Below are 18,599 nucleotides of genomic sequence, written 5' to 3' on the forward strand. Positions count from 1 at the left end.
CCCAGAATCCTCCTCACCTCTCCGGTCAGGTCTGTGTTTTATTAATAGAGATGAGAGTGATGTCATGTGACCTCCCAGAATCCTCCTCACCTCTCCGGTCAGGTTTGTGTTTTATTAATAGAGATGAGAGTGATATCATGTGACCTCCCAGAATCCTCCTCACCTCTCCGGTCAGGTCTGTGTTTTATTAATAGAGATAAGAGTGATGTCATGTGACCTCCCAGAATCCTCCTCACCTCTCCGGTCAGCAGGTAGATGATCTCCAGGGTGAGGTTTAGTATCTTCTCAGTCATGTGACTCCGGTCCTCCTCCATCCTCATTGGTGCCATCATGTGATCTATACAGGTCTCCTTGTAGACGGATATCTTTGGGAAGTGATGTCAGTGCCTGACATCACTTCCTGTCTTTACCTGACATCACTTCCTCTGTCTTCCATAGAGAAGTCCTGTCTGGGTAGAAGTGAGATTACCACCTTCTGGAACTCAGAGGAACTGCAGCCCCGAGAAACATCTGTAAGGCTCTGTTCACAGCTTTGTAGTTTGCTTTTTGCAGTGCTTTTCGCAGTTCATTTTGAGTTTTTTATGAGTTTTTGCTATGTTTGTAAGGGAGAATGTCTCCAGCACACCGAGGATCACCAATATGGGGCCAAAAGTTTTAATGAATGATCACATAGTTACAGCAAGGCAATGTATCGGAGTCTTGCAGGACCCCTTCATCAGGCATGTGATGGAGAAGTCATGCAAGTCTCTGAAACATTGCCTTGCTGTAACTATGTGATCGTTCATTAAAACTTTTGGCCCCATATTGGTGATCCTCGGTGTGCTGGAGACATTCTCCCTCGCTGATTCTGTCCGGTTCCAGCCAACGGTCTCTGCAGCACCCACTTATACACACCGCCATTTATACACAGAACATGTGCGTTTGGATTGTACACTTGCATGTTGATACATTTGTGATGTGTTTTTACTGAGTTTTGTGCAGATTTTTTTTTTTTCAAAGTGCATTTTTTTTTTTGCTGGGCAGAATAAAAATGCAAAAATGCACAACCATGCAATTCAGCAGATTCTCCATTGAACTCTATTGTAGCGAAATGCTGCTTTTTGCTTTTAAAAAAGTCCCTGACCCTTTCCAAATACACAGCAGCTCGAAAAAAGCCTAGATGTGAACATGTCCCATAGGAAGTCATGTTAAATTGTGCGATTCTGAAAATAGAAAGTACTAACATACACGTTGGTGTGAATGGAGCCTGAATAATCATTCCTGTAAAATATCTGCCTTACACGGCTACCAGGGAAATTCATATATAACACAAGATAAGGAAGAACAAATCATTCTAGTTCTTATGGAACCAACACTTTAACAAAGATATTTTATTACATATAGAAGACAAATTAAAACAGATTCCCTCTGAAATCAAATCTTTTTGGTGAAGAAAATGTAAAAATATTCTTTAATGCATAAAAATAAATATCAATCCACTCATAATGAGGATGTTAGACATAAATGACAAGGATGTAATGGTCACAGAGGAATGGTGGTGGAGATCTCTCAAAGTAAGAACACTTCCTTGAATGGTTCTATAAATAAAGAATGAATCCTGGAGGGAATAAAGCTGTAAAGCAATAAATAATATATAAACTGGGCCATCCACTTCATCCATAAAGACATTGTGATTGAAGATCTTCTAGATCACATAGAAGGAGGACTCATCCATGATTTCATACATTTGTTTGGAAGGATAGAACAATCCTCAGAAGGGAACATGTAGGATGACAGGAAAGGCTCCTGACTGGTGAGATCCTCCAAACATAATGATGACATCCATGAACTGGAGCGAGCTCGTTGGGGTGATAAAGCCAATCTGGAAACACTGTGTAGACGTTCTCCAAGAACTCAGCACACTCCAGGTGTGGAGAAAGTCTCCAGGTGGGTTTAGCCTGTCATTTATCATAGATACAAACACACTGTAACCGGGATGGATCACTATGCCATTTGCTCTCTTTTTTAGTCTGCTGGCATAGCTGTGTCCAAATTCGATAGATCTGTACCTATGATCCGCTGTGCTTTATTTCTCCTCCTGAGACCGACACTTCCTATCCTCCATCCTACAGCCATCATACTACACTGCAGTGTGGATGGGAAGAATACTCTCCATGGTGCAATGATAGAAACTGACCAGAATTCCTGGACACCAAAACACCAATCATATGAATGTGGAACTCTTTGGCGTAATCCTCTTTGGACATACTGCAAAAAGTTCTGCAATGTCTTCTCTTCTCACCTTGGAACTCCTATCTGAAGATATCAGCCTGTAAACTTGTACACAAAGGGCATTTACTCTGTCAAAGATCTGCTGAACAACACTTACATAAGAACGTTTCAGGATCCCAGCCTCACTTATTTTCCGGACCAGAAAGACTTCTACAAATTCCTCAGAATTAGACATATGCTACCTCACCTGCACTGGTGTGAGAACACTCAGCCCATGGGCCTCATAACACTCTTCAACAGCTCTACACCTTCCAGCTCCCATCTCTCTACCTTCTACCACCTACTCCAAAAACAAACTCATACAACCAAACTCCCAACGATGGGATTCTGGAAATCGGAACTCTAATTTTCTATCTTTTGGAAAAAAAACAATATTTTCTCATTTCTGTTATAAAAAATATCCAATAAACTCAAATTTTGTCATAAATTTAGGCCAACATGTATTTTGCTATATGTCTTTGGTAAAAAAAAAATCTCAATAACTGCATATTAATTGGTTTGTGTGAAAGTTATATCATCTACAAACTATGGGATAGATACTGGAATTTACACAGCTTTTACTTTCTGATTGCCCATCACATTTCTTGAGGTGCTAAAATACCAGGATAGTACAAACACCCCCAAATGACCCCTTTTTGGAAAGTAGACACCCTAAGCTATCTGCTGAGAGGCATGTTGAGTCCATGAAAGATTTATTTTTTTTTCCACAAGTTTTTTTTTGTACACAAAATTGTCACTTAAATGACATATTGCTCACACAAGCCATGGGTATATGTGGAATTACACCCCAAAATACATTCTGCTACATCTACCAGGTATGGGGGTACCACATGTGAGAGACTTTTTGGGAGCCTAGCTACATACAGGGGTATGAAATCCAATGACCACTTTGAAAGGTGCATAATTTCCTCATTTCACTTCCTCACTACCTTTCACAGTTTCGGAGGCCCTGAAATACCAGGATAGCACCAACCCCCCCTACCCAAATCACAGGTCTGATATACAGGTTTGACCCCATATCTGGCCAGCTTATTGGGGAGAAATGTTTTGAATGCAAGGTGGCCTAAAAAATTAATGAGGGACTCATCAACAAAAAAACCTTAAATTCAGAAACTATAATAGGTTTCCATGTGAACAGTCTGGCAAGGTTTGAATTTGGGTTGGTGGTGATAAACTGTTGTGCATATAAAATGCTTTGATCCGCAATCAATTCATACAGATCTTCCGTGAAAAACAGCTCCAAAAATCAAGGGGAGGAGTTAAATTTGCTGTTTCCACCTGAATTCTGGGTTGGGCAATGAATGGGGGAAGTACGGGTGCTGCAGAATTTGTGGGCTGCCAATCGGCAAGCATACCTGGAAGGATACTAGGGGCTCTATGGGCCTGTGTGTGAATTTTTGGTGGCTGCGGGACAGTACTTGTACTCACCACCCCACCAGCTTGTACTGCACTTATGGGACTCACCATGTCACCAAGTGATTCTGCAGTGCTGGTATATGAAAGACCAGGATGTACTAGGCTGCTGGTGATCACCATTCATGCGGCATTGTGCTGCATATGAGAGTCATCATGCGATTGTAACACCTCACCAGCCTGGGAATGGGGTCGGGTACACCTGACCTTAGCAGGGACCTCTTCTCCATCGTCTGAGCGATCTGTCAGGGTGCCACTGTTGTCTACAGGTTCATATTCTGTGGCTGATTGTGTCAGTGTGTCTTCCCCTTCACACTCATGTGATATGCTCAGAATCCTGTAGGCCTCTTCACTGGAGTACCTTTCGCTGGACACTAAATTTATAGGTACCTAGTGCAATTCATAGGAAAAAGAGTGCTTGGCTGTCAGGGACTGCTTGAACCGCTCAAAAATATGTACTTGCAAGTGCTAGCAGAGATCAGGCCTGATTCTGTGAACACTGCGATTTTGTGTGCAATGTATCCTGTGACAGTGACCTACTGACACTGCACTTGCTGGGGGAGAAGGGGGAGGGAGGGGGAGTTGTTAAGTGTAGGGGCTAAACGCAAGTGCTGGCAGGTGCCGGGGCTGATCCCACTAATGCTGCATTTGTGGGGACACTATACTAATGTGAACGCTGGCATATTTCTGATCTGATCAAAGATATTGATCCGCTCAGACGCTATACTAGCAATGGAGGTTTATTGTGTATGAGCGTGTTCCTGGCAATCAAGGGGTTAAATGTGATGACTGATGTACTGACGGGCAATCTGACGCTATCTGGGAGGGACGATTACTGACACTAATACTATCTGAAGTCGCTGGTGACACTAATCAGCAAAAAATCTGTACACTGTACTAATGACACTGGTGACAGGGCAGGGAAGGGGTTAACTGGGGGGTGATCAAGGGGTTAAATGTGTCCTAAATGTGATTTTACTGTGTGTGTAGTGCTTTTACTCACATGGATCTGCTTTCTTCTCTCTCTGGGACGGAATGTGCTCAGAGAGAGAAGATGTCATCATTTCCTGTACCTGTGTAATGGAAACACATCTACAGGAAGATCTCTGATAGGGCAGGGATCGATCATCAGATCCGAACATCACTGGCCTGAACATGATGATTGATCGGTCAGGAACTGAATCACGGCAATGGCAGGTTGGCGTGTGCACATGTGCCCCCCTGGCAACTGCGGGAGCGTGAATCACATACATATATATACATATACACATGATTTTGTGCAGGGAGTCCACCCTGTGGCAGTATTTCTATTATAGGGCAGACTTAAAGTGGTTAAGGAAAGCACAGCGCTGTATTTCTATTTGTTGACATTTTTGCACATTTATATGAGTATGTTTAGGTGTGGGCAGCGTTGTTTTAGTTGAATTCACTGTTAAGTTGGTTTATTGATTATTGATCACCTTTTTTTTAGCTGCTTGTGGGAATACTTTGTATTATTTGTGCTCCTCTTCACTAGTGTACCTTTCCAGTTCCTGTGTTTATAAATATGGACAAAGGAAGATCTCTGATTCTGTACAGGTGATCAGCAGGTCCAGGTGATCAGCAGGTGCAGGTGATCAGCAGGTGCAGGTGATCAGCAGGTCCAGGTGATCAGCAGGTCCAGGTGATCAGCAGGTGCAGGTGATCAGCAGGTCCAGGTGATCAGCAGGTCCAGGTGATCAGCAGGTCCAGACCAGAAATCATTGGCCTGGACCTGATAACCGGCTTGTGTTGTACTGAATGACAGCACAGTCAGGGCGGTGGGCTCACACGTGTACATGTACTGTATGTGATCTGGAACAGAGGGGCTGCCCTGCCGCAGTATAAGTGTGGTGGTCGGTCCTGAACTGGGTAAAGTCAGATTGTTTGCCGATGATCTTTTACTTACTTTCTCCAACCCAACACCTCCCTGCCAGTCCTATTCTCTGTACTCCATACATTTCCCTTTCCTCTGTAAAACAGAATGATAGTTTCCTTGGCCCACCTCCTACCTGGATTATTTGGGCATTCATCTCCCTCGCTCGTACAACACACTCCATGAGGCCAACTACATCCCCACTTTCAAATACTTGAGAGTCCTACTTCTGTCCTGGACTCATCTTCACCTCTCCTGGATAGGGAGGATCAGTGATGGAAAATTGGCCTTTTTACCAAAACTCCTTCACTTGTCCTGTACTCATCCCCACCCCCACCCCCATCAATCCCCATCTCCTCCTATACTCTGAAATCTTTTTAAAATCAGGTCTTGTGATTCAACTGAGCAGACAAAGGGCCACGAATCCCAAGACATGCTATGTATATACATAAGGAACAAGGAGGTTTGGGTGTTCCAAATGTTACTAAATATTTCTTGGTGCCCAGATTACCCCACTAACCCCCCTTTACACCACAATACATGGCTCCTTATGGGCTGACTTAGAAGCATTGCTCTGTTCTCAAACTTCTCACCATTCACTCCCATGGAGTCCTCCTAAATCCAGACCTACGTCTATCAGCCTCTTGATGGGTCACACACTCTTCACTGGGGGCTCTGATAAATATTCCAGCAACTTCATATCCCCTCACTTGCCTCTCTGTCCTCTTTTGGGCGATCCTAAAACGGTTACAAACGTTACTAATCTGCGCTCTCCCCGGAATCCTTGGTACATCTTAATGCATTTGCAGCCCCCAGACCTCACAAGTTCCCAATATAAATTGTCACACATTCCATACCCTGGACTTTGTCTGCCCTTGTACTACATAGCTGGGGGGAGATCTAGAGGAGATTGTCCAATCAGATTGTATAGGAAGGTATTATAATGAGGGAGGTGTGGTCCCGAGAGGTGAACACGCCGTCACACCCCCTTCTGTGATGCAACAAGGAAGTGAAGGCTTCTGGGAAGTGGCCTACAGGAAGTGAATGCTGAGATATCATGGACAGGAAATGATGCAATCTGAAAATCCGTTCCATCGTTCCAATAAACTGACAGACAAGTGATGGTCTTGTGGATGAGGGAAGAGGAAAGCCCATCGGGACGGCCGGGCCAGAGACGGCATCAGAGAACGCTTCTGTGTATTATGGGAGGGAAATTCTGCCCGAAAAGGGGAACTTCTCCTTTAAGTATGGACCAAACTGGTCACGTCTGGGTGAATGGCGGTCCATTCATTCAACAATTTATAGACTCAGCCAATCACAGGGCAGGACTCCATTGTTATTCTTCTCCTGCCATCAATAGCCAACCCGGTCCCACACTTCATCCATGACTTTGGGGACCTCTGATCTCCTTATGAACTGTTTCTTCCATGATGAAGATCAGCCATGGAGTATATCTGAGGTGTATATCAGGGTGTGCTTCTTCCCCACATGAGAGCTGGGATGTCCAGCAACATTCATCTAGAAGACATTTCCCGCACTCAAGGCACTAATACAACTCCAGAGTTGTGTGGGACCCCTGATGTACAGGAAGAAAGGACTTCAGTGAGGAACATTTCCCTCACTCAGGACAAGAAAGTGGCTTCTCCCCAGTGTGACATCTCTGATGTCTGGAAAGATGGGACTTCTGTGAAAAACATTTCCCGCACTCAGGACAGGCATACGGCTTCTCCCCTGTGTGAGTTCTCTTATGTCTATAAAGATTGGACTTAGCTGAAAAACATTTTCCACACTCAGGACAGGAATACTGCTTCTCCACCGTGTGAGATTTCTGATGTTTATGAAGAATGGACTTCTCTGAAAACCATTTCCCAAACTCAGAATAGGAATACGGCTTCTCCCCCGTGTGAGATCTCTGATGTGTAACAAGTGCTGATTTATATATGAAACATTTCCCGCACACAGGACAGGAATACAGCTTTTCCCCCAAGTGAGATCTCTGATGTATGTACAGATCAGACTTCTGTGAAAAACATATCCCACACTGAGAACAGGAAAGTGGCTTCTCCCCCGTGTGAGATCTCTGATGTTTGGAAAGACTGGACTTCTCTGAAAAACATTTCCCGCACTCAGGACAGGAATATGGCTTCTCCCCCGTATGAAATTTCTGATGGCTGTAAAGATGAGACTTCACTAAAAAACATTTCCCGCACTCAGGACAGGAATACGGCTTATCCGCCATGTGAGATCTCTGATGTTTGTAAAGACTAGACTTGTCTGAAAAACATTTCCCGCACTCAGGACAGGAATACGGCTTCTCCCCTGTGTGAGATCTCTGATGTACATAAAGATTAGACTTCTGTGTAAAACATTTCCCGCACTCAGGACAGGAAAATGGCTTTTCACCCGTGTGAGATCTCTGATGTCTGGAAAGAATGGACTTCCTTGAAAAGCATTTCCAGCACTGAGGACAGGAATACGGCTTCTCCCCCGTGTGAGATCTCTGATGGCTGTAAAGACTGGATTTTTGTGAAAAACATTTCCCACACTCAGGACAGGAATATGGCTTTTCCCCCGTGTGAGATCTCTGATGTGTGTAAAGATGGGACTTCTGTGAAAAACATTTCCCGCACTCATGACAGGAATATATTTTTTCTCCTGTGTGCAGCCTTTGATGTGTGACAAGATGTGATTTTAATACAAAACATTTCCCGCATTCAGCACAGGAATATGGCTTCTCACCTGTGTGACATCTTTTATGCCTATTAAGAGCAGATTTACACAGGAAACCTTTCCCGCACTCAGTACAGGAGAACTTCTTCCCTGTTGGAAGGCCGGCCCGGTCCCGCACAGTCTGAGGTTCCTCAGGATACGAGGAATCCGATGGTCCATCTACACTGGGTGGTGCCAGATGGACATTGGAGGGAGCCGGGTTTTCTCCTGGACTATACTGTGTGATGTCCTCATCTTCTACTTTCCAGTCTGGAGACAAAGTGAGACAATCCTCGGAGGTTTTCCTCATCTCCCGGCCATGGACTAAAATACAAAGACAAAGAGGATTACTAGACAGGAGCTGATTGGTTCCCCCAAACCAGGACTCCGCCCACATCAGGCAGCTTGGGCTCTGAGGAGCTTACAATTCCACCCTCAAGGGAACTAGGAAATGGCTCCTCTGATCTCCTACCAGGTCATTTCTTTATTCATGGACCTTAGTCAGAGAGTGAGGAAACAACCAGAACTGTCTTTTATAGGAGGGACAGTGATGAGGGGATTATAGGACGAGGGTCCCCACCCCCTCTATCACTCATCGCCATCTTCCCAACACAAGAAGTACATAGTGCAGGGGTCAGGAGTATGTAATGTACAGTATAAATTATACAGTGTAAGGGTCAGTACTCATAATATTGGTATTCAGTAATCAGTGGAAGATTAAATGTTTACTGTAGACAAGTTGCAGAGATCCCACACCGCTGCCTCCCATCTCCTGAGACTGCACTCAGTGACTTGGGTCTGAGACACTACAGACATATCCCTCCACCCGGCACAGCCAGCAGATAACAGAGAAGATACCCTGGGAGAATTGTTCTGTCAGAGATCTTACTAGACCCGGGCATGGGGACAAAGATACAAGACTCATACCCCAGGTGCCTAGGTCTAGTAATGTCTATAGTGAATATCAACATTTAGCTTCCAGCTGAGCCCCAGAATCTCTATAAATCCAGTCTAGATACATAAATTGTGTCTGCAGCACAGAGAAGGAAGATTATCCGAGAGAAATCCAGGAATACAGGACGGGGAACACAGCTCAGGAAAGTGACCAGGGGATTACAGGCTGATATCACCCAGTCCCCGCCCTACTCTGGACCAATCAGTGAGCAGTATGGATGGAGGAATGGATTTAGTGTTCATGACCCACCTGAGCTGATCTCTGTAGGAGTGTCCTCCTCTATAAATGTCCCCGTTATTCCATCCTCCTCCATAGACTGCTGATCATCCCTCACATACGCCTCTTCTTCTTCTGCTTTCACCTCAAATTCTAAATCGATTGGATCTCCACTCTAAATCAAGGAAATGAGAGAGAATATCATCTGTAAAATATAACTCACATAAAATATCCACACATTGTCTCTATGAATCCATGTTCTAGATGCTCCATCCCACCAACCTTGTAATAGTGAGGGATGGTGTGACCTTCCTGTGTGGAATCCCGGGAATACAGAGGACGGGGACATCTCTCTGGTGGGTTCCTGGTATTAGGTGGCTCCATCATATCCTTGTGTCCTTCTGAAAACTCCTCCATCACTCCATACTCCTCATCCTCCTCTTTATACTCTTCTTTAACATCAATATTCTCATCCCCGAGGATTCCACTCTGAAAGATATAATAAAACATTCATTGTAACAAACATGCTGTGTATAAATCACAACTACCAATAATTGTCATCATCTACCTGATGATGGTGAGGAATGGTGTGACCTTCCTGTGTGGAATCCCGGGAATACAGAGGACGGGGACATCTCTCTGGTGGGTTCCCATGACTGGATCCATCTGTAGGAAACACACACACTGACTGAATCCATTGTTTCTATGTGTTTATCAGATGATGGGGGATCTAGGTGGATCCTCCGTACTGCTCTCTCCTTTACAATAAAGTCTCCTCTTACCCGGTGATGTGAGGGGCGGCTGATTGTCCATCATGACGTCCTTGTAGAGATCCTTGTGTCCTTCTAAATACTCCCACTCCTCCATGGAGAAATAGACAGTGACACCCTGACACCTTATAGGAACCTGACACACACAATGATACAGTCACCATCCAGACACATCCCTTGTCTGTTACTGGAGAATGTCCCAGAATTCCCGGCACCGCTCACCTCTCCTGTCAGCAGCTCAGTGATCTCTCTGGTGACTTCTAGAATCTTCTTCTTCTTTCTCTCTTCTATCAGGGAGGGAGGTGGAGGCAATGTGATGTCATATGATCTCCAGACTTCACAGGAGGAAAACTCTACATCTGAACACAAATAGTCACATCAAATGATATTCCCAGAATCCTCCTCACCTCTCCATTCAGGTCTCCATTTTATTAAAGCCCCACTTCAGACTGAGGTATAATTCCCCCCCACAGGACCCCCACACTATGCAGGGTATAGGCTTGTTGCAGCATTCTGATGTCATTACATACAACACAGGACCAACAGTCCCACTTTACATGTGAGGATACCAAGGGGCCCCCACATCCTAAGAGCATCAGAAAAAAGTTAGATATAGAGATATTGGGAGGAGGAGCTGTGAGGTCAGTGTGATATCATAGGATTTTCTGACTCTGGAGGGAGGAACATTGGGAGGAGGAGCTGTGAGGTCAGTGTGATGTCATAGGATTCTCTGACTCCGGATGGAGGGACATTGGGAGGAGGGGCTGTGAGGTCAGTGTGATGTCATAGGATTCTCTGACTCCGGATGGAGGGACATTGGTAGGAGGAGCTGTGAGGTCAGTGTGATGTCATAGGATTGTCTGACTCCGGATGGAGGGACATTGGGAGGAGGAGCTGTGAGGTCAGTGTGATGTCATAGGATTATATGACTCTGGTTGGAAGGACATTGGAGGAGGAGCTGCGAGGTCAGTGTGATGTCATAGGATTCTCCATCCCCCGCCACTTATAAAAGTGGTATAATCCATTAGTATAGACTGCTGAGGTGAGAAGGTGACACCTCTCCACAATGAGGAGAATGTTCCGGCCCCGGAAGTGGGGGAATGTTCTGCCCCTGAAGGGGTTAATCTGGGTTCCCACAATATATATGTGTGTATCATCATCTGCTGGAGATAAAAGACGTCACAGTGACTATGGAGGAAGAGGACAGACATGACTATGGAGGAAGAGGACGGACATGACTATGGAGGAAGAGGACGGACATGACGGGGGGTTAATGGGTGTAAATAAGAAATAACATCTTATTACCTCCTCTGCTGCCACTTCCAGCAACGTCTCCTCTCTACTTCCTGTCTGTACCTGACATCTCTTCCTGTCTGTACCTGACATCACTTCCTGTCTGTACCTGACATCACTTCCTGTCTGTCTTCCATAGACAGTTCCTGTCTGGGTAGAAGTGAGATCCCCACCTTGTGGAGCTCAGAGGAACTGCAGCCCCGAGAAGCGTCTGGTAGTGTGACCCCGGCCTTGTGCTGGGTGTGTATGGACTGTAGATCCTTGTGTAGGGGAGGAAATGACTCCTATCTGTGACTGCTGTAACCTGCTGACTGGCATCTCCTGTGAAATCTGACACTTGCACTGGATACACACAAGGCAGTCAGGGATTTCAGCCCCTCCCTTCTCCTCTCAGACTGTAATACAGAGAGAGCCAATCAGAAGAGGTATTGAAGGAGCCAATGACAGGGACTTTCTCAGCAGGAGGTGCAGCTGCAAAGCATTGTGGGATATGCAGTCCTGAACAGAAATGGCCTGATAGGCTGATATGAGGGATGGAACTACAGAGACCAGCATGCTTAGTGAGAGCAGAGTGAAGGACTCCATCTTGTTTTTCCTGAGGGGAGGCAGTCTGCATGTGGCAGGAGACAGTCTGGACCTGGCAGAGAAGTGCTCAGGGTCAGTTCACTTCATGTTTAGGTATCTGCATCAGTCAGGGAACATCCAACCTGAGAGATGTGGCCTACAGTACAGTGCCTACACCGACAGTGTGAAGGGCTCATCGTGAGGTGACCACAGGAGCCGGTCATTTCCAGGACCATGGTTTGGGTCTTAGTCCCAGGATCTGGTGAGAGGGATTTTGCCCCCTGGCAGATGACAGGAACACGGCACACAGAGACATGACACTTCTCCCATACTCACCAGGCACTGGGTTGTGTAGATGGTCCTGCTATACAGACACAGTGTTTGCTTTGCTATACAAATCCTGCCACGGGATTACAATGATACTTTACCATAGGAGTGTAAGTGCACCAATGAAAGTGTCTCGCTGAAGACCCCAACATTCATCCTGTTACCAAGAGACTGAAGTTACTGGTGCCATACGGGCACGCGCATGCGTATTCAGGCCTCTATATTGCATGGTGTGGGAGGGAATAGCTCTACCTTGGAAAGTAGCTATGAAGCATCAGTTGGGCGCAGTGTTTGCCTATTGGGCTTGTGGTGTCGGGGGTTAGAAGGGAGAAGTCTGACACCACAGAGAGTCATCCTTCTGCTCTCCTCCAGGCACACCTAGGATTGGCACAGGGGGTGATGCCAGTTAGAGGGGTGGGAGATTAGTGAACATTCTCTCTTGGATCTCCCCTTCTTTCATTGAACATTTACTCCTGGATTTCCACTTCCCATGGTGAACGTTCACTCCTGGATTTCTCCCTCCTGGAGTGAGCATTTGCTCATGGATCTCCCCTTTCTTTAGTGAATGTTCGCTCCTGGATCCCACTTCCTTCAGTGAACATTGACTGGTGGATATCAGAGAATGGGGAGACGTCAGAGGTCCATCAGCTTCATCAGATGACAGGAGAGACATTAGAGGTCCATCAGCTTCATCTGAGAACAGGGGAGACATCAAAATGTCCATCAGCTTCATTGTAGAACAAGGGAGACATCAGAGGTCCATCAGCTTTATCAGAGGGCAGGGGAGTCATCAGAGGTCCATCAGCTTCATCAAAGGATAGGCAGACATCAGAGGTCCATCAGCCTCATTGGAGACGGGAGACATCAGAGGTCCATTAGCTTCATCAGAGGACAGAGGAGAAATCAAAGGTCTATCAGCTTCATCAGAGGACAGGGAAGACATCAGAGGTCCATCAGCTTCATCATAGGACAAGGGAGACATCAGAGTTCCATCAGCTTTATTGGAGGACAGGGGAGTCATCAGAGGTCCATCAACTTCATCAGAGGACAAGGGAGACATCAGAGGTCCATCAGCTTCATCGTAGGACAAGGAAGACATCAGAGGTCCATCAGCTTTATTGGATGACAGAGGAGTCATCAGAGGCTGTCACAGATCCCACCCACATGCACATGGCCACAGCGACTAGCTAACCAAGGTGTGCATGTCTGGCCATGACTTGGTGTAAAGAGGGAATGAGGGGGACTTATTTTGTCACAGCCCGCACTACCTCTCCTCTCATATTAGGACCCGTGCAGTTTATGTTGTCTATATGGAGGAGGTGTAGGGTTAGATTCATCCTAGGCTCTAAGTGTTCCCCCTTGACCAACATTATTTTTAATCCAGGTCTCCCAGATAATCTGGCCATTGGTCGAGTCCGTCCTTGGGCTGAGGCTAATCTATTCCAATTGCAACATTTGGTCAATCCCGTAATTCACAACCTTAAATCCTTCCCTGACATTCAAAAAGCTGCTCGCATTCCACCCCATCAGTATTTTATCTACAGATACAACACATTTTTGCCCCCAAAGCCTCTTCTCTGACTCTTGAACAACCTACCCCTTTAGATCATATCTGCATCCAAGGCCCACACCACCGGGACATCATTTCCGCTACGTATACATTGCTTGTAGATGTCGCCCTTTTTCTATTGGTTCTCCCCTTTATATGTGTAAATGGTCCCGTTTCCTTCAATGTGATATTGGGTTGGATCAATGGAGTAGGATTTGGGAGGCCTCTTCTAAATCTTCTGTGTGTGTAATGTATACAGAAAATCCTTCTAAGACCCCGATGTTTTGGTATCGGACCCCTGAGGTTCTCCATGATAGTAACCCGAATGTTTCTTCTGTTTGCTGATGTTGTGGGACGGAAACTGACACTCTTTTCCACATTTTTTGGGATTGCTGGTCCATTGCGCCCTTTTGGAGGAGGTCCTTACCCCATTGTGGTTACTTTTCCTGGCTCCTGTCCCTTTTGAGCCCATTTACTTCCTGTTGGGTCTACCTTTTCGGGTCTCTCTAAATGTGCGAGGAAACTTTCCACCTACATGAGGGCAGCCAGGAGAACCATTCCCATGCATTGGCTGTCTTCTATGTCCCCCATGTTACCGGCACTGATGAAGGTCAGAGCAGAAATGAGGAAGTTGGAGTACCTACCTGCTTTACACCCTGCTACTGTCCCTGTGCTGGAGGCAGTTCAGGACCCACGGGACACCTATGACACCGATCTGTCTGCTTCGATCGTTTGTGATTGATGGCCATGTCACTGTTTTGTATTGACATTGTATGTTCTTATGTACCTCTCATCGATGAGCTGCTTTATCAGCCTTCTCTCCCTCTCTGCTTTTATTTTACATTTACCTTTGTGGCTGCTTGTTAGAAAGTTTGAAAAATCAATAAAAAGTTCATCACAAAAAAATGGAATTACCCCCATTGTATTCTCTAATGGGGAAATGGGCGCTAATTGGCTGCAGGAGATCTACTGGGACATAGAAAGGGAAATGGGAGCTAATAGGCTGCAGGAGATATGCTGAGACATAGAGAGGGAAATGGGCGCTAATAGGCTGCAGGAGATCCGCTGAGATGTAGAAAGGGAAATGGGTGCTAATAGGCTGCGGGAGATCTGCTGAGACATAGAGAGGGAAATGGGTGCTAATAGGCAGCAGGAGATCTGCTGAGACATAGAGAGGGAAATGGGTGCTAATAGGCTGCAGGAGATCTGCTGAGACATGAAATGTGTATGAAATGGATGTGCAGACACTCCCAGAAGATGATGTCATTATGAGTGGATTGATATATATTTTTGCATTGTCCCCCCCAGAAGGATCAGGTTTGGCGGGATCGCTCTCATTAGCTATACATTTGTATTTTGTGCTCTGTGTTTGTAAGACTTTTCTATATGTAATAAGAGATGTTTGTTGAACAGTTGGTTACATAAGAGTTACATTTATTTCTTCTTCCTTTATTCAGTAATGTTTCATCTCCCGTAGTATCCCTGTAAGGTACATACAGTTGTGTCCAAAATTATTCAACCCCCACTGAAATTGAGTGTTTTGGCCAGTTTGACATTGCTTTTGATCATTCAGTCATCTTGCTTACATTTACATTAAAGAGGCACTTGTAGGTCAGACAAATATAACATAACAGTTATAATGAAATAACCACAAATGTCTTTTCTGTGCTCACAGCATTATCAGTTTTATTCAACCCCCAAGTGACATTCAATCTTAGTACTTAGTACAGCATCCTTTTACAGTTATAACAGCTTTTAAACGTGAAGCATAGCTTGACACAAGTGTCTTGCAGCGATCTACGGGTATCTTCGCCCATTCTTCATGGGCAAAGGCCTCCAGTTCAGTCACATTCTTAGGCTTGCGCACTGCAACTGCTTTCTTTAAGTCCCACCAGAGGTTCTCAATCGGATTTAAGTCTGGTGACTGCGATGGCCACTCCAAAATGTTCCAGCCTTTCCTCTGCAACCATGCTCTAGTGGACTTGGAGGTATGCTTGGGATCATTGTCCTGTTGAAAGGTCCAACGTCTCCCAAGCCTCAGGTGTGTGACGGACTGCATCACGTTTCCATCCAATATCTCCTGGTACTGAAGAGAATTCATGGTACCTTGCACACGCTGAAGCTTCCCTGTACCTGCAGAAGCAAAACAGCCCCAAAGCATGATTGACCCTCCACCATGCTTCACAGTAGGCAAGGTGTTCTTTTCATCATAGGCCTTGTTCTTCCTCCTCCAAACATAGCGTTGATCCATGGGCCCAAACAGTTCTAATTTTGTTTCATCAGTCCACAGAACACTATCCCACAACTTTTGTGGTTTGTCCACATGGCTTTTGGCATACTGCAGTCGACTCTTCTTATTCTTTGGAGACAGCAAGGGGGTACGCCTGGGAGTTCTGGCACGGAGGCCTTCATTACGCAGTGTGCGTCTTATTGTCTGGGCTGAAACTTCTGTACCCACATCTGACAAATCTTTTCTCAGTTCCTCAGCAGTCACACGGGGACTTCTCTCCACTCTATGCTTCAGGTAGCGCACAGCAGTCGAAGTCAGCATCTTCTTTCTGCCACGACCAGGTAGCGTTTCAACAGTGCCCTTTGCCTTGAATTTGCGAATGATGCTTCCTAAGGTGTCTCTTGGTATGTTTAACATCTTTGCAATCTTCTTATAGCCATTGCCCTTCCTGTGAAGAGAAATCACCTCTTCTCTTGTCTTCCTGGACCATTCTCTTGCCTTCACCATGTTTGTAACCACACCAGTAAATGTCTAGAAGGAGCTGAGTATCACAGTCATTTTAAAGCTGCCTAATTGGTGCTTATTATGCTTGATTGCTGCTCGGTGACATCCACAGGTGTTTTCAATACCTGATGGAAAGCACCTGTATGAACCTCTGTTCTTCAGAGTGGTAGTCTTTAAGGGGTTGAATAATTGTGGCAATGAAGAAACCACATAAGAACCATTTACTACTGTATTACATAAACAATTGATGTCATTTTAGTTGCATTTGGGTAGTTACAACGTCCTTGTAGGATTTGATTCTGAATACAATTCCAAATGTACACTATAGTCCCTAAACCCCTTTACAGCATTGGGGGTTGAATAATTTTGGACACAACTGTATTATACAGGAAGGGGGATTATGGGATGGATCTCGGGGCTGCAGTTCCTCTGAACTCCACAAGGTGGGGATCTCACCTATACTCACACAGGAAGTCTCTATGGAATGCAGACAGGAAGTGATGTCAGGGACAGACAGGAAGTGATGTCAGGTACAGACAGGAAGTGATGTCAAGCACAGACAGGAAGTTCCAGATGAGAGGCGAGGCGGGAAGAAGTATATCAGAGACGTTGGTGGAAGTGGCAGCAGAGGAGGTAATAAGATGTTATTTCCTATTTACAACAAATGTATATAAATCTGAGGCTCTTTTAGGAATGTTGGGGGGTTTAAGCAATGAAAGGGGCTTTATAGGAACTCACATGTGTAATATGTGTAACATTACGCTGTTTATCTCCTCCTCCCCTCCCCCGCCTGTCTCCAGCACTGCACCCGGGGACTAGCAGGGAGGGGAGAGACCTTGCAGTGCAATGAGAACCGATTGGCTGCTCCTCAGGAAAGGGGAGTGTCCGGCTTATCCTTTCTCCCTTTCACTCCCAGAGCCATTTTTGCATTTTTTGCACATTTAAAAAATCATTTTATCCTGAAGATGACACAAAACCCCCAAAACATTGATTTTCTGAAAGTAGAGACTTTAGAGAATAAAATAGCGGCAGTTCTAATTTTTTATGTCACAAAATATTATCACAAAGTCTAGGAAATGCCAAATTTCATTAAAAAATACACTTAAGCTGATTTCAGGGCACAAAAAGCAATAAATGACCCATTTATGTGTAAAATATAAAAGCCGAGGTTGCAGCGAGTAAATAGATATCCAACATGTCAAACCTTAAGTTGTGTGTGCTGAAATGGTGACAACCTTTAGTCCCCGGTATTATCTATAGGGGACACATTTATAGCCCCTTCTAGGTCATCAGTATGGAGTACGGAGGAGGTCTGCTCCTAGAATTATCCTCTCATTCTGGTGTGACCGGCGATATGTAACGTGTATCACAATCAATGTTATCACGTGTAGGAGCTCCAGCGTGTACTCTTATGTTTGGGTGTGCATATATGTGGGGGAGGGGGGGCATCAAAATGTTTTAAGGGGAGGAGTTATGTACTTGGGTGTAACTTTAATTCTTTACAATTAAAAAAAACATTTTTACTTAAGGGGACAAAGTCCTCTATGAGATGACTTCTGATGACAGGTTCTCTTTATTGAGACATCCAGGGTCTAAAAGACCCGCAATGTTCCCCTGTACTCCATTGGATGTAATGTAGTGCACATCGCACCGCATTACATTCTTTGCCGGCCTCGATGGTCGGGAAATCTGTCATAACGTCACATCTGGGTCAGGATAAGAAGGGAGTGAATGTGTCCGCTCTCCTCCATCCCCTCTACCCTCCGACACCCGCTGACCCGGACCCACAGATGGGCAAGCAGAGCCGGGCAAGCATAGTAGGTACAGGAGAGGATCACACACACGGGGTGGCAGAGGCTGGCACCTGAAAGGAGAGCCCTGCGGCTTGTCCTCAGCAGGGATAA

At 45.4% G+C, this 18,599-nt stretch overlaps 1 protein-coding gene across 1 annotated transcript in view; it reads right to left on the reverse strand.

The window, feature by feature from the left end:
• Window positions 1-7,196: 7,196 nt before the first annotated feature.
• Window positions 7,197-18,599, reverse strand: part of LOC149441867 (uncharacterized) — a 97,024-nt gene continuing 85,621 nt past the window's right edge. The window contains exon 5 of the mRNA XM_089656835.1: window positions 7,197-8,606. Coding sequence (XP_089512961.1) covers window positions 7,197-8,606 — 1,410 coding nt within the window. The remainder of the gene's footprint in view (window positions 8,607-18,599) is intronic.

Source organism: Staurois parvus, unplaced genomic scaffold, assembly GCF_062004578.1.
Source record: "Staurois parvus isolate SC_StPar_1 unplaced genomic scaffold, SC_StPar_1.0 ptg000941l, whole genome shotgun sequence".
NCBI lineage: Eukaryota > Metazoa > Chordata > Amphibia > Anura > Ranidae > Staurois > Staurois parvus.